At 38.4% G+C, this 27,756-nt stretch overlaps 1 protein-coding gene across 1 annotated transcript in view; it reads right to left on the bottom strand.

Annotated features, from left to right (window-relative positions):
• fam189a1 (family with sequence similarity 189 member A1) overlaps window positions 1-25,996 on the bottom strand; it is a 50,566-nt gene extending 24,570 nt beyond the window's left edge. Inside the window, exon 1 of the mRNA XM_077712931.1 lies at window positions 25,116-25,996. Within this exon, the coding sequence (XP_077569057.1) occupies window positions 25,116-25,355 (240 nt within the window). The 5' untranslated portion in view covers window positions 25,356-25,996. The remainder of the gene's footprint in view (window positions 1-25,115) is intronic.
• Window positions 25,997-27,756: the final 1,760 nt, after the last annotated feature.

The following is a 27,756-nucleotide window of genomic DNA, read 5'->3' as shown; positions in this document are numbered from 1 at the left end:
TCGGCTTTATCTACTGTAAAGTAACAGTTAAGGGCCAGTGAATATGTAATGAAGACCCAGGAAGTACACAGGGGAATACAGTCTGAGTTTCGGATTGTTTTCTGTTTAAAGAAGGAATGATGTGTTAAAAACATTTGTATGAAGAACCTTCTCTCACTGGGAATAAGATTAGCATGATTTCTAAAGCTGGTCTGTATACATATCATTTAGAGTCTGCCATTTCATTAGTGGGATTGTGATCATTGAAAAGGATAGAAGGGGAAGAAGACAAAATAACAGCCATGCAAATTTGCAGTGAAATTAAGAATCAGTAAGATCTACAAATGGATTTGAGCTTGGACCACAGAAAAGCTTTTAGTCTCCAAGGAGTACCGTTAAGACCATAATGAATTAAAAGGATCTTAAAATGAATTTTGCAAGGTGGGATTGGCAAATCAGCCACCAATCTACATTAATAACTAGCTAGTGTACTTGGCTATAGATAGGAGGACCATGTTTTATGTATATTGACTGGGCTGGGGCACATCAATGCATTCAAAAGGTCCCCGAGGAGAAGAATGTGATCCTGGGGACAACATTTCAGTCTTGTATCTGCACCTTAGGCAGCAAAATTGGCTGGCAATTAAGCATGTGTAAAAAGTACAAAAACAAGACGGATAATTTTAATTTATTCAACAGGGAACGTGCAGGAAAGTATAGTATTTTTTTTGTTTTGTTTTCTTCCATTTCAAGTGAATCAAATGAAAACAAAGTGAACGCTTTTACCCCTTTTTATAATTTATGATTTACAGTAAAATAAGGATGTCATTTTTTACTACATTGATGAATGTTTTGATTTGACAGGAGTATAATGCTCATGTAGAGAATTGATATTAAAGATTGAGATTCAAAATAGAATACTGACATTTACACATACAGTGGTACCGCTACATACGAGCTTAATTCGTTCCGGGACTGCTCGCATGTCGGTTTTCTCATAACTCGAACGAATATTTCCCATTGAAATGAAGTAAAAACACAGTACATGTGTTTGTCTATAATGATAAAAATAGTAATAATAATAATAAACACATTACTGATGATATAGCTACTTCTTATGACATAAAAGTTAAACCGTGTCTTTGTAAAGGCAATGTGATGAATTACAGCTCTTGTACATTAGTTAGTACACCTGATGATGCCTGGGAAAATGTATGAATATCATTAAAGAGTACCGCAATGAAGAAAGAAGGGTAAATTCAGACCACAAACGTGAAAACCACAAAACTCCAAATGGTTAGGCAGAAGTGTAAATAGGATTTAAATGTTTTCTAATACACTCATCCAAGCAGCACATGATCCACAATACTTGAGTGATCATTTATCTTAAGATAGACTAGTGGCTTCATTTAGGGCAACCATATGATGGGTAAAATGGCATAACGCTTCAACCCAATTGCAGTTCATATGCTCAGAAAGTGATTGCATTGTGAACGTTTAGTACACCAAGAACAGCAGGAGCAAATCATGACTCACAAGCTACTTGGCAAGATCTCGCAAAACCGGTACTCAATGTCGAGGAAACTGTGTGCCAGCTCCAAACAATCTGAATTTGGATCAGCACCAAATCGGACACCTTCTTAGATTCCAATCTCCTGAATTTTGTTATTAGCCTACGTGCCAAAGAGAAAATTAACTTCCAAATTGTTTCGAAAGAAATCTTGACATGAGCAAAAAAATGCTATTGCCAATCCATATACAAGCATATTTATTACTTATTATAGCAAAGCCTGAGCCAATTTGATTCATGGTTGTTCGTTTGCATAGTGCCAATACAAGGAGCCATTACAGTGAGAGAGGCTTTTGAAAGCAGGCAAGACACAACTGCCAAGATGGATGAAGCAGTGTTGTTGCCTTGGTTACCACATACTGGCTATTTGCCAGGATCTGGAATGATTTTCTATCAGTTGCTGCATTGACAGGAACAAACAGGTAGCATGTATGGTTCAGACACACGCATTTGACGTCACCGCATTTAGACAACATACCCTATTACGAAGATATAAATGGAATCAAATCAGGCTGGGATTTTTTAAATCGTTTATTCTAGTGGAACCTTCTAGGCTTAACATCAGCCTGGGAGACACTATACAATTGCGCACAGCTTTTCAATGTTGACGTGTATAGTTGCACTTTGTAGCTACTATGCTAAGTCTATCTCAGCTCTTGCCTTCTGTTGGTTCTGCCTCATCGCCGTCGAGGACACTTTTGATGTATGTTGTATATTATGATGGTTTTGGACCCCCCTTACCCCCTCCTGCAGTGTTCTTTTTGATGATTACAAATGTTGGAGAGGCTTCCTGCTGTGATAAATATTCCTCATACTAATGGTCGTTGGTGTATCCTGAGGCTGGTGGTTTTCCATGTTGATTAGGATTAATTGCACAAAAAGGCAAAACACTTTTAACTACACTCTTATTCTCCACGCCCCAGGCAACACAAAACTATTACAAATGTCCAAACTCATGATCCCGCAACAATGCCAAGGCTTCAAGATTTTGAAACTTACAGCAATGTGAAAGAAGCAAGGTTGGAAAGTTAGTTTTTCAAAACAACAGCTTACTTTATCATTGAAGCAAGATGCAAAACACCAAAAAAAGAGTGACAAAGTGAAAACTTACAGCCATGAGAATGTTTTTCAAAATTAAAATGCAACCGTCTTCTAAAGCAATAGTAGTAATCTTTTTGTATAAATGGCTTTCATGTGAAAGGCAGTTCTTCAAAGACTCCATAAGATACAAATGTGGATTTACGTTGCAATATCATAACGAAGAAAATCAAACACATGCCTAGAGGCGGACATTTTTTGAATGATTGTGGGGTGAAATTCTCCCAAGCTCTTTTGTATCAGAAGTAAGTTGTGGACTGTAGAGAGGACGTTAGAAACCCTAGAGAAGGCTGCAGGCTTATCAGTTATCGAGGCTAAAGAAAATAACGAATGAAGTTCTTGAATTCTCATGATAAGTCTTTTCTCAATTTATGTATTGGATGCCATAACAGCTGCAGGCTGCAGTTGAACAGTTGAGCGATTCAGCATCTTAATTGGGAGGAGTCAACGTAAACAACAAAGAAATCCAGTTGAAAATTGGTGCTGTTGCTTACAGTCAGTTCAATAAGTATTTGAAGACCCTGCTATATTGTAAGTTCTCCCACTTAGAAATGAAGGTGGGATCTGAAACTGGCTGTTTCTCAGTGAAAGCCTAGAAACCTGACTGATCTAGAGTGTCTAGCTGGAGGAGTGGGCCAAAATCCCCCCTACAGTGTGTTTGAATTCTGTATTTGTAAACAAAGGCTACTTTACCAAATATAAATATAGATTTTCTCAGGTGTCAAAATGCTTTTTTTGCAGCTGTATCACACGAACAAATTGTTTGAAGAAATCTTATATTGCGATTTATGGATTTTTAAAAATTTTAGACACTGCCATGATTTCTAAGTGAAGGAACTTTCAATGTAGCAAGGTGTTCCAATACTTATTGAAATGGGTGTATATCACACACTAATAAAAATCAATGACAAATATTGTAATGTTTTTTCCACAACGTTAGCGTCCAACACAAAAGAGCTGGAAGATTCAAACAGGAATAAAGAAGCAAAAGAAAAGGTGAAGATCAGGTGAAATTGAATTTCATACATCAGTGCCTTTTTTCCCTTTTGCTATTTGGCTTTCTTTGCTCCTAATATTGTATTTTCCTAAAAAAAATACACACAATTCTCTTTGAAAACTATGTAAATACACAACTATTAAAGTGAGGACTTGTATGTAAACAAAATTGCCAATAAAGGAAGAAATCCTTGTACTATTTGATTGTCTAAAAGACCTCTAGCATTTGTGAATGGGTGTTTAAGACTGTTGTCCACTTCTTGAAAATATTGTCCTTTATTGACTTATTTTTCCAATAGTCCACAGCAGAAACATTGCACTCTCTTGTCATTTTCTTTTGAAAACCCAAAATAACAGCTATGTGATGTCTAATTGTTCTCTAATGAAAGACAAACATGGTGTGCGCAGTGGGCTTTCTAGCAGCTGAAGCCATTTTAGCTGCAACCTTGAAGTAACCTTTTTCTGCTGATGAGGAGAATAGTGAGCAAAATGTGTATGTTCAAATGCATTACAATATTTGTGTAAAGTGTTGTGAGGATGTGGATAAACATGAAGCCTATGCACAGTGAATGAAGCATGAAACAACTCAACACTGCTTTATTACTCAGATTGACAGTGAACAGACGATAGCTTTTGGTTTCCTTGTGTTCCTGCTCTTTATACATAAGTCCCACACCACCACCACCACCACCACCACCACCACACTACCAACATCCCCCTCCAACTCTACTGCCATTTTCCTCCACCCACCACCTGCTTCTCCTTGCTAAACCCTCCCCCACTTCGTACCATCACTCCGCAGCACCTCGGCGATGTTGCCATGGAAACAGCGGGACAACAGCATATTGGCGTCTGCTCCGTGGGGGTGTGGCATGTCAGCCACCTATTGCTCCTCTCCTTGGACTCATGGCAATCTATGGCAGCTCTGTATCCAAAATCCTTCAGTGGTGTCTTATGTCTAAACACAAACATTCCTCATTAACTTCCTAGGACTTGACGTCCACGTGTGGACATCGCATTTTTGGTTGTCATATGCCTACAATGTTCATTTTTGGACTACAATGGCCTGGCACATCATTTTTCTCAGAAACAACATCATGTAAAAAGATAATTATTTATTTTTACACTCATCGGGTCCCAATTAGCCTAAATATCAAAGAGAAAATAAAAATGCATGTCTTGCAATAATCAGGGTCTTAGGAATGACTTCAAAATTAGGTAAATTTGACTATAAAATACTGTTCTGATACAATAGTTTTACAAAATATTAGTAAGCAGAGGCACTACTTTCAGTAGCGGCACTAAAAATCAGTAATTTTTTCAGCCCTAAGGAAATTTCAAGCAAAGTTTACTGAATATTTACCAGAAATGTTCATCCATGACAACTATATACACGACAGTGGTTCAGCTACTAACGAAATTCATTCAATCCTGAAATGATTTTGAAACTTTGGTGTAGTGCCACATTTCACGGAAATTCATCCCAACCGTTCGAAGGTCCCAAAATACTACCCGAAACCCTTTATAAATGATAAAAACATAAAAACATACTAATGTTGTAAAAAATCTGCGCAAAACGGAAAAAAAGGTTAGAAAATCATTTATGGAAGTTTATGCAAAGACATTTTCCATTAGGGTGGATGGGCGAGGCAAATGTATGGAAACTGAGTATTCAAACATACACATCATGTAAACACACCACTTCACCACTTAAAATGATGTCATGTTAGGTGACATTTCGATCCAAAGACGATTTCCTTTGATGAGTTTTCATCATTTTCCTCAAATGTGCAAGGCACTCTTGAACACCCGGATAACTGCACACAATTTTTCCCATTCCAATGTCACTTTTCCTGAGCCCACAACAAATATAAAAGAATAAAGTTGAAAACGATAATTTGTGGCCTTCTACCTGACAGAAAAGTTGCGCTTTTAGTACATACAAAACATGAAGTATTTTTTTTTTTTTGCTGTTTTGATCTGAGCAATGGATTAGCTGTACTTTTTTCTGAATAAGCGGTCTTTGTGGCGCATTTGATGTGGCCCAGACTGTATTTCCAAAAATCATGCCCTGAGAATCTTTTCTACAAAGTATAAAAATGAATATTTTGAAAACTCTCCTACTTTTGTTATAGCATGTCCAATGTCGGTCAGTGTTTTGTTTTATTCTGTCTTTTATTTTCCGCTACTTTCATTTATATGAGACCAGTAATGGCTGTCCCCGGCCTCTAGCTCACAGTCAAAGGGAGCCTCCAGCTCACACTAACGAGGCCAGTAGAGGGGTGGATAAATCTATCCGAACAGGGAGAGAGTTAAGATTACAGCCCGCATTTAATCTTTGGCAGGGTGTTCATGTTAGAGGTGAGAATAGAGGAGCTGACAACAGTAAACAACATTTGCACAAACAGGTTGAGAAGATAAATGGTTCGAACAGAGGAGAAGCTGTTAGTTAAGACTCCAGCTTCTTTAACATTCCAATTGCACCACCAGCATTTTTAGTTTTGCACAGTTTTACTCAGACACGCACCCACTGTTCTACAGCGACGATCACTTCTCTGTCTCAGGACCACTTTTTAAGCACTGTTGTGTTTTTCTTGCAAAGATCAAAGTGTATTTTCACAACAGAGTGGTAATAACTGAATCACTAGGCAAACATGTCACAACTAAATTTGAATCCAAGTATGAAGATTGCAAAGCCGGAAGCATTTTCTTAACTTCTTTAGTAAGAGGAAAAAAAAAAACATGAAGCTTCATTATTTGCTCAAGGAACAAAGTCAGATTTTGTCAAAGCGTGACAACATCTGACTTTGTTGACTGTTGAATTGCTACATGCAGAGGCGGCCTGGTGGTGGTTAGCGTGTCACAGTTCTGGGATCAAGGGTTATATCCCAAGGGGGTCTTCTCTCTGTACATCTTCTCCCCAGGCTTTCTTAGGGTTTTCTCCAGATAGGCTGGTTTCCTTCCGCATCCCAAAAACAAGCACGGTAGGCTGGTTGAACACTATAAATTGCCCCTAGGTAGGAGTGTGAGCATGAATGGTTGTGCCCCCTTGTTCGTTACCATTGCCTGGAAACAAGTCAAATGTATCCCCTGGTGCCCGTAGTTGCCGGCTTCAGCACCCCCTGTGACCATCGCGAGAAGGAATGAATGCTACGTGCATTTCCAGTTTTGGCTACAGAGACAGCATTTACAGTTAGAGGCACATTATAACTGAACATCCTAAATATTCTGGACTCTGCTCCAAAGTATGTTGTTTTTTTTTTGCTATCAGTTTTCCTCATTTACCCAGAAGCTTGTTTGAACTTCATAACAATCATTGCAATCTTATACAGGTCAACTCTGATCCTAGTTTTCAGAAACTCCAAAAGATAAAAAAAGGAAATAAAAGATATATCTTCGTAAAGATTTAAAACTCCAACATGCTTTATTTAATAGTTTCAATCTACTGAGACCAACAGGGATAAATGTTGATCAAAGTGCATCTCTAACACACCACGGGCTATACAACCAGAAACTCAGACTCTCCAAGTCCAGTAATTTTCTGCCACATTTCCATAACACTAACTAACCCTAATACCAATCGCAATGACTGAAACTGTGTGCGAGGAGTGTTGTACTGCATTCTGTATGTAATTATGTCCAAAAAGGTGGAAGGTTGATCGATTACCCACCCACTAAGTAAACTCAACAAACTTTAAGTATCTAGCTTTGAGAAAGGACCTGTGCCAGGGGATCAGAACCTTTCCACATTGGCCACAGCGAAATATTTCAGATTACTACAGCAGTAAACAAATTGGCAGAGACAAAACCAGGGAAATGATAACCACCCAGTACAACAAAAGGGAGAGTGAGGGCTGCATTTGTTGAAAAGTACAAAGAAAAGTGAAAATAATTACGATAACAAGTGTATTGATTTGTGACAAAGCCTAATCTACACTTAAGTGAGGAGAAGGACTAGTTATGACCTTACTGATCTCCAATAATGTGTCACAAAATGAGCAAAGAAAAAAATTGACAATAAAAAAAAAAAAAAATATATATATATATATATATATATATATATATATATATATATATATATATATATATATATATATATATATATATATATATATATATATATATATATATATATATATATATATATATATATATATATATATATATATATATATATATATATATATATATATATATATATATATATATATATATATATATATATATATATATATATATATATATATATATATATATACATTTTATTGTAAGTGTTTTTTCTTTGGGCAATGACAGGAAGGCAGATTTTTTTCTTTATACGTATATGGACATCAAGCTTTATTCTGTTAAAAGGGAACTTGTGAGGGATACTTGTGGGCACAAAGAATTGGAATAGGAGAGCAAAAGGGTCACACTTCATCGGTGCTCTGCTGCAATAGAGCCTCCAATTCATCCTGAAAACGACTGCAGTGGCACCAACAGCTGAATCAGGCATTCAGCTCGCTGCTGACAGGACAATCCTGCCCTGCAGCCACTCTGTTCTGACGACAACACGTGGCAAGTGGACAGAGTGTTTGTGCGTGAAGGCGAGGAGGTGAATCATTGCTTTGCTGGGTGTGTAAATGATATTCGCTCATCGGGAACGAGCTGGCTTCAAATCAGACCAGAGTACCAAACTATTTTAGACAGAAGCAGTTCTGGATTTTCAAGTACATTCAATTGACATTGAACATTATAGAAACAAATATTGATGATTTGAAATTCAGTATGTTATTGGCTTTTATGAACTCTTGATTAAACTAAGTTTATAAAATATCACAAGGATAAAGCATATTCCCTGTGTTCTAAGGCCAGAAACACATCTGCTATGGACAATAAGTTCTATTATAAGACTCTCTCTCAGTCAATGTTTTTAACTCATCAGAGGTTCCTTTGCACACTAACAACAATTTCTGGAACCCGTAAGAACAAAAAGACCAAAGCGTCTCTCACAATTTACTTCATGAACTAATTCAGCTTCCCTTTAAACCCTCTAATTTATTAACTCCACACACGGCACAATAAATCACAAGAAGAAAATGTTCTCCATGTTGTTTATCTAGCTTTGTCGGACCATGTTGACCAATGATTTGACGAAAGTGGGAAAAGGAGCAGTTTTTTGGATAGCACTGTCCCATTACAAAGCAAAGGCAACAAATAGTGACGAGGGAAAGCAGCTGGCATTCACTGGTTAGTACTATAACTGTGATTAAAATGGCAAGCATTGCTTGGACTGGGACTCTGCTTTAATCAGTTAACTGGGCTTTTATGAGCACAAATGTGCCTGTTTTACACTTCATTATCCCAAATCTGCTTTAGACAGAGCAATTCCTGGTGTGGTTTCCTATTTTCCCCCCTCAAGCTTTTTATTTTGCATAAATAAGTGGGAAACATTAAAAGACTAAATGCTGAAGTTACTGACATGATAACGCTGATTTCCTGCAAACAATCAAATAGACGTTAAACAAGAGTGAAACTCTATTAAGGCAATCACAAAAAGCATGCGCACAGACATAGTAGCTGTTGATTAACAAACTCCCACACTTGTTATTATAATAAGAAATTATGAGGCCCTTGTAAAGCTCTACTTTAATAGAATGCTAAGATTGTCAAAGAATGGATCTAGAAAATCTTAGCACTTAAATGTTCAGTAGCTCGGTTTATGGCATTTATGGCATTTATGGCATTCTACTGGCAACAATTCAACTACTACTGGGGAGAAACATAAAACACCTAAATTTGCCAAAATAGGTGCACAAATCAATGTGAATTACTTTGGGAGAAATCACCGATACTGTGGCTGTGTTTCCATCACCGGACAACAATATTGGTCTCTTGGGAGGCTGCAGTCATTTTGGTTATTGATTAAGTAATAAGAAAAGATCACATCAATTTGTCCAAGTTTAAATAATAACTCAAGCCAAAAGGAAAAGGGTGAAGTGGTGTCCGTTTACTCACAATTTGGCAACAATGGGTTCACTTGCACAAACGGCTGGATCTTTGTTGCCACAGAGAAGTAAAATGTCACTGCTTTGGGTTGAACAAACTGCTAAATAAGGTATCCATAATATTAGAAACAGTCGGACGCCATGAATACATCAGTGATAGATAGGCAAGCCTCATTGTCTTTGTAATTCCTAGAATGTTTTAAATCATCTTGTGCTGATGGCCCTTGAGCATAAATGATCACGTATACAATCAAGGATCCTTACAGGCCTACAAGATCCACATACATCAATGGTCTCAAACCGGTCCTCAAAGGGCCGCAGTGGGTGCAGGTTTTCATTCCAACTCAACAAGGATACCTTTTGCAAGTGCAATCAGTTAATTAGAGTCAGGTGCTACTTATTTTAAAGACACCTGATTGGTTAAAATGTCGGCACTGGATCGGTTGGAACAAAAACCAGGACCCACTGCGGCCCTATGTGGAACCGGTTTGAGACCACTGACATACATGTCAGACTTACTACATGCGACATTTGACTTTTTCAAATAACCCCATTATTTTCATAATCCAACACATGTACATGTATGTGAGGGCAAATCCACTGGGGGAAAGATTACACATATCCCTACTATGAAATTAAGTCAAGTTGAATTGAAGTAACAGGAAGGTCGTTTGGTGCAGATCTACCTTCCACAGGATGACTGAGGGAGGGTAAGTATAAAGACTGAGAGGTAAGTGATCCATCTTATCCTTGTTGGCATCGGTGAGGCAACTTGTAGTCGCCGGAAAATGGCGCTCAAGGCGGAGAGCTAACAAGTATGAATATGTCATAAATAAATGTCATAAATGTGTCTGGCCTGGGAAGACGAACTTGTGGAGAAGCACTATACAATTTCGTCATACGCTGCTGAGGGTATGATGACTACTAGGCTTTTTGTCAAGTCAATGATGACGACAATGCCTATGTCTGATTTTCATTTTTTCATTTTTTCATTATACCACTACCAACCTTCAAGTATCACCTGGGATCATTTTTGATTTTGTAAATTTGTGATGGAAACAATTAATTCTGCCATGTGTAAAAACCATTAGCCAGGCACACAAATGTGGAGTAAGAAAAAAAAAAAAACAGTGTTGCTACTCGAGAAAAGAAGGGCAACATGCCGCCGGGCAGTGTGAGGACATGTTAGACTGTGAATGCCATCATCAGATGACCTTGGCGAGTGTCACGGCAGGGTGCATTAGCAGGCTATAAAAAAAAGGGGGTGCGAATTAGACAGCCTGTCAACACTCCCTGCCTGTGTATTTCTATCACACACATTTTGCTGCCTAAGATGTTGTCTCAATTTAAAGAAGAGAATAACTCATCAGCTGTCACTAATGTGGTCATTTGGATGGATGTTAGTTGATAATATGAAAATATTGACAATGGTAGTTTAATCTTTAATTAGTATTTGGGTGGGCCATTTGTGCCATCGACTGCATTTGCAAATTAGAGCATTTATGACAATAATAATCCGCCATGTACAATAATAATAATAGCAAGAAAATGATTATTTATTGGGGGGTGTGATCCATGTCTTTGTGTTAGTTGAACATGGGAAAATGTTGAGAATAGCATTATAATTTTCAATTACTACTGCATACGCAAACTGGAGCATTCACAAAAATAATAATACAGAATGTGCAATACAAAGAAAACTATTTATGGATGCTATTCCAGGGTAATCATTTATCTTTTTCTGCCCATCGTCCTTGTTAATAATATTTCATATGATATGGTCATTCTTCAAACTGAATGAGGAACTACATTTTTTTGTATTCTAACCAATTGAAAAAAAATATTAAACTCCAAGCCGGATGTACTGCTCACTCAAAATATTAGGAAATCTATTTAAAGCATAGTGCAGGGGTTCTTTTGCCATTGGTGTGGGCAGTGTGGGTTCAATTTCCACTCGGTGGGGGTGTGATTGTGTGCTCTAAGACAAACTGGCAACCAGTCTAGGATGTAGTCTGAATTCAACTGGCATAAGCTCTAGTACCCCGCGACCCGGACAAGGATAAGCGGTGTTGAAGATGAATGAACATCTATTCAAAGCATTTCAAATATAAAAATACAAAAATTGCTAAAAAAAAAAAAGTGCTACCTCGCCACTCAAACTCAGATGATTTAATAAAAACTTTATAAAACAATGCAATTTCCATAAAGAATTTACGGACATTTTGTCAAATAAAACATGCCACTGATACCTAATTGTTCTTTTGTAATCAGCAGATGATGTTTTACAAAACAACATTGCTAAACTGCAAAAGAAAATGTCTGTTTATAACTGTCAAATGAAGGAAAAAGGGAGAAAATCAAAAAAATTGTCACATCTCTTGGGTCAAACTGCCTGTCGATCAGTGTCACTTGCCATTCTTTCCTTCTTTCTTTGTTCCCATTCTAAACAAGCCCCCATTGGAAGCTGGTGAGACGCATAAAGCGGACGTGAGTTGTTAGTGTCACAAACAATTGCAAACGCAGCAAAGCAAGAGACAAGCTCACACAAAACTGCCAGCTCCTTCGAGGATCCTGCGGCCAACATGTAAAACATGCCTTATTTTATATTATGGTCTCTTAGCATACTTAATGTTGGTACCGAGAAGGTACAGATATATTACTAAAAAGACCATATGGACCAGATATATTAGTAAAAAGACCATATGGACCAGCTTGCTTTTATATTTAGTTTTTGTATCTGTATGCAAGTTGCTTTTATTGTGTTATCTTCTATCTCTCTCACCATATCTGATGATTGGCAAAGAGATACAGAGGTATGGTAATTGGACCTCCATGCGTGCATTAAGTCAGTGCTTCTCAAATAGTGGGGCGCGCCCCCCTGGGGGGGGCGCGGTGCGATACTTGGGGGGGCGCGTGTAACCCTGGGGAACAGGATTTTATTTGGCCGTACTAGTATAAAGTGTAATTGCGCATCCACTACAGTAGCTGGCGGTGGCGCTTTCATTTATTTTTAATTTCAGGCATTGATGCACTTAAAATCTTTTCTGTTGCAGACTTAAAACAATATTTAATAAAGTTATTCTTTGTAAGTTTGACTATGTTTCTTTCTTTTTTTCCCTTTTCTTTAATGTTAATAAGGATAAAATGTTGTACTTATAACAATTTTATAAAATGATTTTATTTATAGTCACGGTGGGAAGTGGGGGGGGGGGGGGGGGCGAATAGTTTTCTTCTTGCTAGGGGGGGCCTAACAGAAAATAATTGAGAAGCACTGCATTAAGTCAACATCACCAATTCAATATGACTTTTAACTAGATTTGCGTTTAAAATTAAATGCACTGTAAACTCAATCAGTCAAGCCTTTTATTTTTTCTAATAAGTAAAAGATAGATTTTGATAGATTTGTAAGTAGCATCTTCAATTATTATTATTTTAATTCATATTTCTTCTTTTATTTCTTGTTACATCTTTCTCCAAAGCACTCTAAGCCACCTTGTTGTTGAATTGTGCTAAACAAATAATATTTCCTTGCTTTACCCTTCCTCATCTTGGCAGCTTTCTTGCTCGGGCCGGGTCGACATTTTCATCAGGTTGTGCTGCCCTTGTTTGAAGCTTGCACATTCTTTGTTGTCTTAGTACACAGTTGTGATGCCTGTTCAAAGTCAATCTGATGAACAGTCTCAAACATACTCTTTGTCTTCTTCATGTGCTTTCAGCCACGGTTATTCTCAATACTTTTTAAAATGTATATTGCATTTCATTGCATTTTATCTACAAACCAACATTTGAAGTAATTATTGTGTATATAATTTGATTTGCCATACGTCTTTCTATCTACTAAGAAAAGCAGAATTATTTGCAGAAGTGTGTCTTTATCAGGATTTGAAAACGGAATAAGGGTTGTAATCTTGGAGTCGGTCTACACCAGGGGTGGGCAAACTTCCCGGCCCGGGGGCCACATTGACTTTAAAAATTTGACAGATGGGCGGGGCAGCACTAGATACGATACATATAAAAAAGTGCATCCGTTAACAGTACATATGAAACTTAAACAGAAAAAAAGGACTAAAGTATTAATATACTCATCACTCATCATTAAAGTAAAATAAATATAGTACAAAGTAAAGTAAAAGAGTGTATTAAGAAATATCAAAATGTAATTTAAAAAAGATAGAGTGGCTGTAAAACACGAAAAACAAATTAGTGAACAGAGCTACTGCCACTGGCTTCTGCGTGACGGCGCCTTCTTGGGTAAAAAATAATAATAATAGTAATTATTTGGACAAAGTCGACGGGCCGGATTAAAAGGCCTCACGGGCCGGATGTGGCCCGCGGGCCATAGTTTGCCCATGTCTGGTCTACACTGTTATCAAAGTTCCAGGGTTAGTCTAGCATTGACTAGTTACTAGTACACCATTATGCCTCAAGGGCAACCATCAACAGCAATACTACTTGGGGACAAAGCAAATTATATGTGCAGTCATATAAATAAAAGCTTTTCAGATTACGGGTAAGAAGAAAGCCAGCCGTGCCTCACTGTCATGAATCCTGTCCAGTCTAATTTCCTCCAGGAAAGGACCTGTGTTTGTGTGACTACAGACCTGAGTTGTCAAAACACCGTCCGTTTTTGTCTTGTATGAGTGACTAATGAGTCAGTGTTCGGAGGGGCTTATCTGAACATGTCGCCTTCTGGAATTAGTAGCTCTTTTGTGATCTTTTTCGTCTTGCTCTAATAAGTATTGTTCTGTGATTTTGTCCCCTAAACATTTCTCACACGAGTTCTTTCTTGGCGTTACAATTGCTTCTTCATCTGGAAGATGAAAAAGCTGACAGGCCGGCCATTAAGACACAGCAAAAGTCTTTGATTGACATCCCAAAACAAGTCACTTAAATGTCACTTCTGTTGCAACAACATTACTCCACTTACATTAGGTCTTTTAAAGACTCACATGAATGAGTTGTGGCTACTGTATGATGCAGGAACCATTTTTTTCTCAACAAGGTCCAGTAAAGCTTGAGATTTAAGCAGGATTCATTATCAGTATGGCAACAAAATCTGATCCTTTTTCTTTCTTTCAAGCCAAGTTGATATGCACGTTAGAACCCCCATACCTATAAGCTTCAGTACCTTGCACAGGGAGGGTCGGTGTCGGGATTCAAATGACTAGAATAAAGACTCAAACCATAAAACACTGATGCAATAATGTTTGTCAGATGGATGTGTAGCGAACTGAAACATTTTCACCCATCAAATGATTATTACCAAATCTACAATAGAAGTCCTTCACTATGCGCAGTGACTCAAATTAAAACCCACTTTAAAGATGAGTGTTTACTGTTGACCCGAACTGAAATCACCACAGAAACGAGCTAAACATAAATGAATTAAAGCTTGTGACCAAGAGCAATTTCCTAGAAAAGTGGTGTGATGGCTAAAAACTTTCCATACAAAAAATAGAGGTGAGATCTTTAACCCAAACCCGAAAATCCTATAGGCCGAATTTCGGGTCGGGTTAGGCCTACAATGTAAATAATTAATACAGGATCGGGTCGGGTCTGTCCGGGTTTCTCTGTCGCTGCCAAAAAAAAATGTATACTAAAATGGCGTGGTCTCTCGCTCACTTAAAAAAAAATGTTTATAAAAATATATACTAAAACGATGTGTATACTGAACTAAGGAATACATGTCATAAAGTTTGGATGATCATTTATTCAGCCCGATCTTAACTCTACAACACTATATATATAATTTTGTATTGTTGGTTTTAGGAATTTAGAATCATCCTGTTTGTGATCCAACATATTGAAAGTTTTTTTTTCCAAACGAAGACAATAAGATGGCCACTACATTTTAACAAACAAACTTCCCTTGATAAGACGCAGTATATGAGGATGCATCAGCCAAGGACTTCTGAGTGCGCTTCTAATGAAACATTTACTCAAAATCACATAATATCACAATAATTGCTGCTGGAATTTGCATAAGTGCACATGCACACACTTTGATGTGGAAGATTCCTGGCTGTGATAATAAGCACTGTTGGCGGAATATTGAGTGGTACAGCAAAGCGTAAAGGCAGCATATTTGTTGCTTGTGCCATATGTTTGGAGTAGTAACTTGTTTTTAAAATACAAAACTGTCGTTTGTAAAGCGGAAACAATTTGATGCAACCCCCATTCCACAGCAAAACGGAATATGAATTAAATATGAGGAACATTATTTAGGGACCAGCAGATGAAAAGAACATGGTTTCAACTACAATGTAACCTTTATTCCATTATACAGCTATTGCTTTTATCAGAGATATTTCTCTGCTTCTTGAACTATAGCATCTAACATTGGAACATGTTCTGGAGCACAGCCCCAAAAGGAAACTTAAGTCAACTTCCAGTTATTATGCTTCTCTTATCTCTAGTAATTGAACAACAATGGCCAACACACAGGAACATGCATTAGTTGAAATGAAATCAATGAAAAAAATAACTTCAAAGGGATTCTGCAAGAGTGGAGGGGGCCAGCGCTGACTGACAACATGAGAGGTGACAAATAAGATCACGGCCAGAGCCCCCTTTGGCTCTGGCGACCTTTGAGGCACAATTACCAGCAGGTAAAGGCGAGACCTTCTGACCCAGATAATTTACTAAGTCCGTAACGATACGGGCATCCTGTTCTCGTTTGTGTCTCGTGATGTGGGACAATAGTATCGTGAGACACGTTCAAGCCAAGTTAAAACCAAACATTTGCATGTTGTTACACGCAAGAATATGGGCTGAAATATGGACAATGGACATTGAGCATGCAAAAAAAATGGTGTTGTTGCACAAAAGCAGGGGAAAATAACTTGTAGAGTAAGACATTGCCGCACATGCATACAAAGAGGTGCAGTTGAGTCAGATGCAAGCTTTAGCTCGGACGTCCTAATCTTAAATTGCTTGGTTATTCCTTAACTTCTACCTAAATAAAGCAATCACTTAAAACCAATTCACGACCAACCAAGTACTGTGAACGAAAAAAAAAGACATAAGTCAACATTAGTGTATTTTCCATTGATTTTCCATACCGCTTACCCAATTTTTTTGTAGTTAATCTAGTTCTTTTAAATATTTTATTAATTTTAATAATTTTGTCATTTATATTTGTCCACCCGATGGCGTAGGGCAGTGGTGCCCAAACTGCAGTGCATCCGGGTTTTCATTCCAACATGAAAGAGGAAACCTTTCCACCATAGTATTGTATTGGCATTAGTTTGCTCAGTAAGAAATAATTGTATTAGTGTCAATAAGTAGTCAGCCAGATGGTGACAGAAAATGTGCTATCAATAATTACTATAACTATTATTAAGGCCACATTATTGCAATCACGAAACTAAAGATCCCAAAAACATCTATTTAACATGTTGAATTTGAGCCTTTACAAATGATTTAACCCTTGTGAGTGTTTGCATGTATGTGCGCATCTACTTTTGTGTGAAAAAGTAGCATGTTGATGCAAGGTTGATTTATAATGTGGAGCACTTTTGAGCAACTATAATTCTATAATTGATGGCATTGCTTGTTGATTCATTGAATTGAACATTTAGAATATTGGACATGTTAACATATTTGTGTCTGTATTTTTACTTCTTGACAGAGAAGCTAGATTTACATAGCATGTCTAAAGGACCACTTTTATCATGACCATTATTTCATTTTTCCATTTTTCTGCTGTACGTTTTAGATGAAACATCAATACCTACTACGCTTATATTTAGTGAACGCGCAAATAAATGAAATACATTTGCGATTATAATTTTTCATCCCAACATTGAAGATGATCTGCAAAAGTACACTGAGAATATTTAAATCTTGCAAATAAGAGTAGAGACCACCACCAAAGCTACATAGGTCAATAGAAAGCTTGACCCGTTTAATAGACATTTTAAATAGATTTCAATCTCGAATCTGGCTTCATGTGTGGAGTTTGTTTCTGTGGATTTTTTCCACTGCCGCTTTCCGAATTGTGCAAAAGTCTATATGTGAGTGTGACTAGTTGCCTATATGTGCTGTGTATTTGATCAGTTTCAAAGCAAACACCTCTACTGCATCCGTTTACTCGCCGAGATGTTTACTCCACGCGTAGGCAGGCATAAAAATGCAATCAAACAACACCACAGCTAATCATGGAACAAAGAGCCGGGGGTGCAGACTTGGTTCCACCAAGAAGAAGTTAAAACCATACGCAATAACAGTCGGAAGTCAAACGCCTCAACAAAAGTTTCTGTGAATGCTGATACCAGAGTTGGAAACACGTTGAAGCATGCCACTAAAAAGTTGTTTTTGGAAATCCTTACTTGATTTCCAAGTAAAACGAAGTGCATGCTTTAGTTTTTTTCCTCTTAGATGCCAGACTTGTTTGCATCAGGAACAGCCTTCTTTCCCATTGGCTTTGTTGTGCAAAGGAGAGCAGATTAGATGTAAACAATAAACAGGGTGTATTCAAGAACAGGAAGACTTTCTTTGACTAGGAAACTAACTAAAATCCTCACGATTGCCACTGCTTTTCTTGTCTCACATGGTCTGGCCTTTCTATCCCGGCTCAGTTACGCATGCAGGAGTTGCGCTTGACCTCAGTAGCCTTTTCTATTCAACTATCTGCGTGCAGACCTGCAGGGCCGGCGGGCCGAGGCTGTTTGTAAAGAAGTGCAGCATCAAGCATTCTGACCGACACATCCTGAACCGCAGCTGGGTCAGACTATCACATGAGCACACAACCAAACAAAAGCATGCTTAGGAAAGAAAGAGGAGGGTTTACGGGGAGGACAGCTGTGATGGATGCGTTCACAAATATTTGCAGCATTTTTGAAGATTATCCCTCCGCAAAACGGCCTGTATTCCGAGTTTTCCAGTGGCTACACTGGAGGATGTCGATATAGAGGTGCAGATGTGTGGGTGTAAACGTAGTTTTGATGACTTGATCACAGAACCCTAGTTTATTTCATTATTTCATCCAATTTGTCTGTTTTCTTTTCTTTGGATCCATTGGCTGTAATTTTGCCAAATTGAAACAATAATCACGTTTCAAATATTTGCTATGTGGGTTTGAATTTATAATCTATTGTTTTTGTTAGGCACAACGCCCCAATTAACCGTTAATTTGTTTTTTATGCACATTTCTTTTTAGGTACAATAGTGTTGCTTCCCTGAATACAATATGGGGCTTCAGTATTTGGCAGTGTCTTATTTATGGCATTAAATTATTTACACCATTCATTGTGGCAAACTAAGATGCATATCATTACTGTCTGCTGTAATCTGGTCCATCATTTTCAAACCGGCACTCAAACTGGGTGTACACACATGTTTGCATAATATACAATTCAATTTGATAAGACAGTGATTATGTCCACAGGGGAAAAAAAAACGTTATTGGCCCATATGGACGCAATTATTTTTATGCACATTTGCATTGCGCTACGATAACTGCCAAACCTGAGCAGAAAGCTATGATAGCTAATAAACTGTCTAAATGGTGCTAAATGGATAGCAGGTCTTTTACTAAATGATATTGTTTTAAGAAATAGTTGTGTGTGCGAGTTAAGAGCAAAAAATATGATCCATAATATTTGCAAGTGCCCATTGATTTCACTAGAGTAAATGCAGGGTGCACTCGAGGGTTCTCTCGGGAGATAAAAGCGGAAGCATGCAGCATCACAAGTTACTTATAATGAAAAGGTACTGCCAGAAAGTGAATTATTGCTACCAAGTGACACTTCAAGCACTGTTTCTGTACTTTTCTTAGAATACACAGTGGGGTCCTTTGGGTGAAAATGCTGAGCATCACCACAGGGTCAAGAAAAATAAAGATTGAATGCAGAGGGAAACCCGGTGACTGATGGGATTGCAACTAATTCAGTTGATCAATTTTCAGATGTAAGTGAGATGCTTTGTATCTGAGGAGGCTCAGCTTCCATTGACAGATGAGAATTAATGACTGCGTTAACATGACACTATTCATTGTGGGAAATGCTTGTCTCTCGACAGTGTCAATCACAAATGAGCATTATTATGAATGCAATTATCACAATAACTTTACTGGGCAAGATTAGGTGGCAGAGGACCATGGGAGATGCAATGACAGGTACCTTGACAGTTAATTAATCTCATTTCCAATTAACATTTCTTTGTATTATGTTCTTTGATTGCCCAGTATTATATAGCACAATATTATTCGACTGGAGGTCGTTGATAGGGAGGATTCTGCAAGTGTCTGCGCCGTGTAAGTGTCTGCGCCCCGTCTGTGTCGCAAAATTCCTGCTTGGCTGGTTGACGTCACTAGGTGACGCCACTAGATGATGAATGTCACGAAATTGTCCGCAACCACAGCTGCGTCACTACGGTATAAAATAAAAAACCTGATCGACCGCCTCCGGTCGATTATGCTTACTATGTTACCTTTCAATAGATTAATTTCTATTTCAACTAAAGCGATTTAAACAAATATTGCACATGATATGAAATACTGTAAGATTATGTTTCATATTTCATAAGGGTATATATCAATATTTGTTAAATTACAGCCCTGGGTTAACAGTTATGCTGTACAGTCCTTTCAGGAACTCGAATATAAAGGCCTACGTCAGCATATATTGCTATATTACAAAAGAGTTTGTCTTTAAATAGTCCTAGTTTGAGACTAAATCACTCCCAGCACCTCAAATAAAGATTTGATTTTGAGTGTTATCATCAGATTAGACTAAATTTTGTTCATCCCGTACTTCGCAAATTGACTTTGTTGCAGTTGCCATGAAGTTGTTGCAATGTTTACTAATGTGATGTAATATAATAATAATAATGATGCATGTTAGTACAAAATTTGTATAACTCTTATCTTCAGAGGAACTTCAACTTGGTTGTCATTGAAAATAATGAATCAGACTGAGGCAGAACAGAATAATATATACATTCTAGCTTGCTGACAGCAATACTTAAAAATGTCATTTTCGTAACACAATGACACACTGGCCAACACATCACATCATTTGGAAGGAATATCAATTATTCTGTTTTATTCAGATTGTGCGAAGTCAAAATTGGAATCACAATTACTTTTTGATTAACTGCCCCGCACTGGCAGCGTTTGAGGAAAATAAATCAAATGGCTAAATAATTTTTCCAAAAAAAAAAGAACACGACTACCCGCTAATGTAGTAGTCACAAAAGAGACAGAATAGGAACTAAACTTCTGTCACCGATTACACCAGCTGCATTTTCAGAAGGCTTTGCACCAGATCTTTGGCCCGTTATTCCAGAATATCTCTTCACTAGGAAGAAATCACTTTTTCCTCTTTGATGTTGTGACAGCAAGCATGCTAATTCATAAGCATGTCTTATCGGCACATCTATGATCAAGAGGTTCATTTTCAACCTTTCATGAGACCTCTACAATGGCTCCGTCCACGATAAATTGGTGTCAGTGCATGTGTGTGTTTCATACTTTACATCCTGCAGGGATTGAAGGTAATGAAGCGAATCATTAATGATGACTCATACGCTGAAGAAAGATGGCAGCACCAAGACACTTAAAAGTCAAACTACGAGAGAGACAATGTTACTTGTTTCTTTTTTCTTGTTGTTGTTTTGAATGCTATGAAAATGTAATCATCGCCTTAACCCATATTTTTCCAATTAAAATGTAACACTTTGCAGTTCTTATATATCACATTGCTAGACGAACATCTCTTAAGGAATCAATGCCAGCCTAACATCTTTTCCGTCTATTTCCACCCCCAACCCCCGGTTTGAGGCTCGCAATAAACCACAGCCCCGCTCGGAGAGCCGTCACTTCCTGTCTTATCAATGTGGTGAAACAGAAACCCACAGATGGTACCGAGCTCATTTTACAGACATGGTTCTGTGCTTCATCTGTCTGACCGGCAGGTTTACCTGCGAGCTCTTGGCTGTGAAATCACGGTGCCCTGCTGGGTTTGGCCCGTGAACGACACAGCGAGCCAAAGGACTTCTGCAGCTGTCAGCAGATGACATGCAGAACAAATCACCATCCGCATCTCCATAAATTAACTCAGAATGAATCTTAACATGTGCACCACCTCTTTTATTCTAAGCGAGCAAAAGAAAAAGGCCACCAAGAGAACAAAATAAGACCAAAAAAAAAAACAACAACAAAAAAAACAGGCACAGGCAAATCTGGAATAAGTCCCTCTGTGTGTGCCAGGTTTTAGGAAATTCATCAATTGATTCTTCTTTAATCTTCCTGTGGATGTCTTTGTGTAACAAAGAACCGCAAAAGATTGAGACTTGTTTGATAGATCAGCAGCTCTTGATTGATTGATTGATTAGCCTCTCTGGTACTAAATTCTGGGGGCCAAGCTTCTTTTTGTTCTGTATTGTATTGTATGTCGGAGTGATAAAAAACAGGTTAAAAATGTTCTCTTTTTGTCGTCTAGTTTTAAAAATTCTGCGACCAACTTTGGTCTTGTCCAGAGGTCTTGGATAGTTAGATTTGTGGGGTCATTTGGACACGAAAAAAGATGCTCAGTATTGTGGGGGGAAAAGTTGCATTTTGTATTCCTGGATCGATCCTGGACAGGTAGCTGTTTAGTTTCCTGCTGTAGCCTGATCTGAGCCTGGCAAGCTCGGATCTCACCTTCCTGCTCAGCAGTTTTTCTTCTTGGTTTATTAAAGGTGGTAGGGCATTGAGGACTTTGTTGGGTTTTGCCTTGTTGAGGATGTTTTGAACTTCTTTGGTGTGAATTGATTTGACGCATTGTTTGTAGTCTTCTTTGGTAGAATTTGGCTTGTCGTATTCTTTTTCAGCAGCTCTAGGTCTTGGTCTTCATCTGGCTATCCATTTCACTGCTTAAACCCCCAAGCATTCATCTTTATAGGATACACTACACAGACTAATGTCATAAGTTGAATGTATGATGCCATTTTCCTGCCATATTGACATTAAAGTGGATGCATTTGTCTGCTAATTCTGATAGCTGTACTAATGTTAATATAAATAATACAATGGTCATTCAATAAGTAGATTTCTTTTGGTACAAGGACTTCTAATGCATATATTATTACTTTGTGTGTGTTGTACTTTAACAAATTGAATTCATTTCTTTTGCGGATTAAAAAAAAAGCCTTGAGATTTGTGGCAGTTGTCAAAGCATGTTTGGGTATTGCACAGCAGTTAATAAAAATGTTTGGTTACTAATAAGGACAAACCATTTGAATGTCACCTGTGTAAGGTGCCACATTTTTAAGCCGAAAATGTCTACAAGGGGTTTAAATGTTTAAAGATGGACGGAGCACTGTTGAGGATGAAGACAGGCCTGCTTCCTCACCCCTTTACAGCCCAGATCTTGTTCCTTCAGACTTTCACCTGTTTGGTCCCTTGAAAACATTCATTCATTCATTTATTTTATGCGCAGCAAAGCTTGTGCACGGATGCGAAAAGCCTGTAACAGTGGAGAGAGTCTACGGAAAAAAAAAGTCTTCATACCGAAAAATTCACCTAATTTATCGAAAGACCTTCATATATCAGGCTTGGATTCAGACATTCTGACACTCTTGGTCGGCATGTAGGAGGAGACAGTGATTTCTCTGCTCTTTGTAGTCAGTAAAGATAACACATACAACCACAGGCAAACTTGCTCATTAGCTCAGTTCGCCCACATGTCAAGACGTATTACTGTGAGTTTAGAAGGGTAACTGTTAACTTGTGTTGAAGTGCAGGCATTGTGGAGGAGTGAGGCGTCGTCACTGCTACTGGACAACAGCAGCACAGTCTGCAGCTTGAAACTAACAAAGAGCTCACATAGAAGCGTCAAACTCCATTGTCAAAGAGTGCCATTCTTTCCACACAAACATTATTGTACGCATTTAGATTTTTTTTTCCACATAGGAGAGATAAAATTGCTCATTTTCTTTAACTAATGGATGGCTGTTAACATGGCTCGAATGTTTCTGCCTACTTTTGCTTATGCGGATTTCAACTCCATGGCATTATTGGCCATCCTCACAAAACACACAAAAAAATATATATATATATATATATATATAAATGTATACATATTTTTTTAGAGATATGTAACATTTTATATCAGGCAAACAATTGGGATAGAAATCTTCTCAAATTTAAGCTCGAGGCACCCATCATGAACGCATGTTGGCCTTTGCACTCTGACCCCTATTGGTACTTACAATTCCCTTGTAACTGTACACTCTCGCACACACGCCGCTATGCGCACACCCTTGCACACAAACACAGATGGCCCTGATGGCACCGAAGAGACCCTTACTCACTCCCCTCCTCATGCACTCTGCCCCATGCCTCTATAATTAATGCATTGGCCCTGCACAGGGTCTCTGGTAGTAAATCATGGAAATGTGAAGTCCTAGATACAAAAACGCACATGAAAAATTAACAAGGTAAAAACTGAGAAGTTGTATACCAAAAAGACATTCACCAAAGAAATTCAGAATCAAATAGCATTTATTCCTTAATTATTGGCAGTCATTTTTTGCCGGTTGCTATTTTTGATGAGTTTCGGAATGCAATTGCTATAATTTATAGTTTAGGGAGGAAATATTGCGGTCAACAATAGGTCACAGAAACGTCAGAGTATCTCAAAGAAGCTTGGTTTAGTGAGCATCAAAGTGTTATTTTTTTTGTGACACAAAAATTAGGGGGTGCTACAAGTCTTTAAAAACATCATGCAGTCACCACACTTATTAAGTGTTCAATGAGATGATTCAGCCTGATGTCATTTGAAGGTACTGGAGGATTGCTATATGATGTCATTCCATCTGCTGTTCATGTGACATCTTCACTACTATTCTGGTCCTCAAATATTCTTTTTTTCCCCCCATGTTTATTAACGAAAATCACAAACCACACTCAATTTTTTTCCACACCGAAGGTGCTGTCCTTTCCAAACAAGTATTGGTGAGATAGGTCATTTTATATCTGGGATATAAACAAAAAGAACCTGTATTTTATCAAGAAAGTTTCGTTTAAAGGCCATTTCGTGCGGAATAGATGATGCAATTCCATTTTGGTGTAACAGCACACACAGTTCCGAAAATGAATGAATGGATTTATTAGAATAATGTTGCTTTGAATTAATATTATTATATAAAACAAAATCTTCATGTAAAAATACACATAATAAATAATATTTTTAAGTATGTTTTATGCATAAAAACATGTTACTTAAAAAAAAGAAGAAAGAAATACAACCATGATTACTGAGAATGCATGTGAACGCCAGGTTTCGTCATGGGGGGGCCCATTTTGTATTTGTTTTCTTGTCATTTGCAACAACAAAAAAGTCCCAAAGGGTTACCTCACACAAATCTCATCTCATATTTCACCTGTGCATCCAACTTGGAATTCCTACTTCAACATTTTAGCCCCAAATACAATAAGAGTTCATCATGAGTAGCAGCAAAACAAAGACAAGAGGAGATAGGGGATGTGTGTATGTACTCACAGAGAAGCCAGCCCAGAAAGGGCAGGAGTGTCGCACCCTGGGGGACGTGGTGAGAGCCAAAGCCGCGAAACTGACGGCCAGGATGAGACTCCCCAGGACCATCTGAGAGACTCCGAGCGCCAACATGATCCGGGTCCGAGTCCGGTATTCCCTCAGCCGAGAGAGGCTGCGGGACAGCGACGCCGGGCTGAGGGAGCCCTGGCCGCTAATGCCTGCCCGGGGTAACGCGTTCACCGGCATTTGTCCGGCCGGAATCACGGCGCGATGCTAAGGGGCGACGAGGGCAAGCGAAAAAAGACAAAAGGATGCTCTGCGGGGGAAAGAAATCCCCCAATACTACAGAAAGCGCCTGAGTGGAGGTCAAAACGCGAGGCGGTTGTTCTCCACCAATTAAGATCTCCAATTAGCTTGCAGCTGGACGCGACCAATGTGCGACACCACCACACTCGAATTAAAAAAAATGAAATACACACTGGAAAATTAAAAAATCAAAAAATCAAATCAATCTTTTAACTAGAATCCACGAGCGCCGAATTCCTTGTCAACCACGTCGAAACAAGCCATTCCAGTGTAGAAGGGTCACCGAAGGCGCACCGGAGGAGAGCCAACCTTGCACCATCGTTCTCCTCCTTGTCGCCGCGGCTGCCGTGCCAAAGCCCCGCAGCACGTGCGGATTCGGGACACGGCGTCCTGCGACTTCCCGTTATCCAGCGTGTCCGATTTTGTGGTCAAATTTCCGCATTCGGCTTTGTATGCGCAGTTCGTTGGAAATTTGCCACAGTGCGCCTGTGCGCATGCAGCAGTGGGAGCCAGGCGGGCTTTACTACTACACTGATGGAGGAGGAGGTGGTAATGATGGTGGTGGTCGTGGTGGTGCATGCGCTTCCCTTGTCAAGAGGTGCAGCGTGGGAGGTTGGATTCCCACAGGGGGAAGTTGATGCAACTCGATGTTTGCAGTCACAAGGACGTCGTTATCTGTGCCTTTTTAACCCTTTCAGGGACAGTGGTCATTACAGTGGGTGGGTTCAAAGTTGACACTCATGACCTTTAGCCCTTTAGTGGGCAACTGACTAAATTATTTCATTTTTAGGGAGCATTGAAGACCTATAATGTGTTAGGAAATACTACAGCAGGAGTGGCGAACACAAGGCTGCATGCAGCTCCATCAATGAATGTGGCGCGTTACTTCTTCCAATGCCATCCAAATAGTCTAAAAAAACTACTTCGCAAGCAATGAATGGAGAACTATCTTCATATATTAAATATTTGATCCCCCATGATGCTTTGCGCATACGTGCATTTTTTGTGTTTTAAAATGTATAAAATGATGAAATTACTAATTCTAATTGAATATTTTGTTTCCACACCATGTAGGACGATGTAATTTAGAATTTAAATTTAATATCTTTATTTTTTTTTTTTTTATCTTTAATTTTTTTTTCCTGAAAAAAATCCGCGAAGCTCTGCAGGCAGCGATAAGTGGAACGCGAAGTAGCGAGGGTTCACTGTATTTGAAAATGTCTGCTCGGAGAAATGTGGTCTACTTCCTGGAAACATTGGCTGTAATGGAGAATTTTCTACACCAGGAGTAGAGAACCTATAGCTCTGGAGCCACATATGGCTCTTTTGATGGGTGCATATGGCTCTCTGCTAACCTGTGAGGTAAACTATGGAAATTGCTGGTGAAAAAACAGGAACAGGGAGCGTTTCGTTGGTATTATGGAATTGACACTATCTCCAGTGCCTCAATATCATAAATATGTTTTCATTACTCTGCTGCATGGATATTCTCATTGGTACTCATTGATTAGCAACTGTGTAACAATGTTGTCAATTTTTTTGTACTTTAAAAGTGGCATACTGACTAAAAAAGCAACATACATTCATGTATCTATGTTATTTTTTAAATCAGAGCATCTCTCAAAGATTAACATATATAAAAATATGAAATATGTATGGCTCTTTCCATAAAAAAAGGTTCCCAGCCCCTTTTCTACACTATTATACATCTGAAAATGAAAAAGAAATCAAATTCTTTCTGCACTTGACCAAAACCTTGTCTTTCCCTTAAGTCAAACTTACATAAAGGAAGTCCGAATTGTTCTTCTTGTAAATGCCTGTCCCCCAGTTGACCTTCAGTGTACTGTGCCTGAAAATTATTCTAATAGCATTAATATTAAAATGTATTCAAGTCTGTGTTGGGGGTTTGGGTTCATCGTTTGGTAGGCTCAAAAAGAGCTTTTTTTTTTTTTTTTATCTTGAGGCAGTAATTTCTGTCTGGCCCAAAATGGCCAAAGACAAAGGTCTTATTGCTTGCTTTAAATGACCTGGACTCACTACCAGAATTAATTTCATGAATTCAGAGATCACAAGCGCCACCTCACGGTCACACTTGCAAAATGCATCAATGGAGAAAAATCCTATGAAGGGATTAGAAAACAACAAACAAGATGCCAAGCAACAGCCGTGTATCAGTCAAATTTCAAAAAAAAAATGCCAGGATGGGCTCTTTAAAATGTGCACGCCAATGTCATTTGAAATATTAACTTTGACCAAATGTACTGCAGATTCATTTTTGAACGTAACTTCTTATTTTATATCAATAAAAGCATGTTTCACTTAGTAACAAAATACATATTTG

The sequence above is a fragment of the Stigmatopora nigra genome, chromosome 3 (genome assembly GCF_051989575.1).
Source record: "Stigmatopora nigra isolate UIUO_SnigA chromosome 3, RoL_Snig_1.1, whole genome shotgun sequence".
Classification (NCBI taxonomy): Eukaryota; Metazoa; Chordata; class Actinopteri; order Syngnathiformes; family Syngnathidae; genus Stigmatopora; species Stigmatopora nigra.
This window is presented reverse-complemented; position numbering and strand designations above follow the sequence as displayed.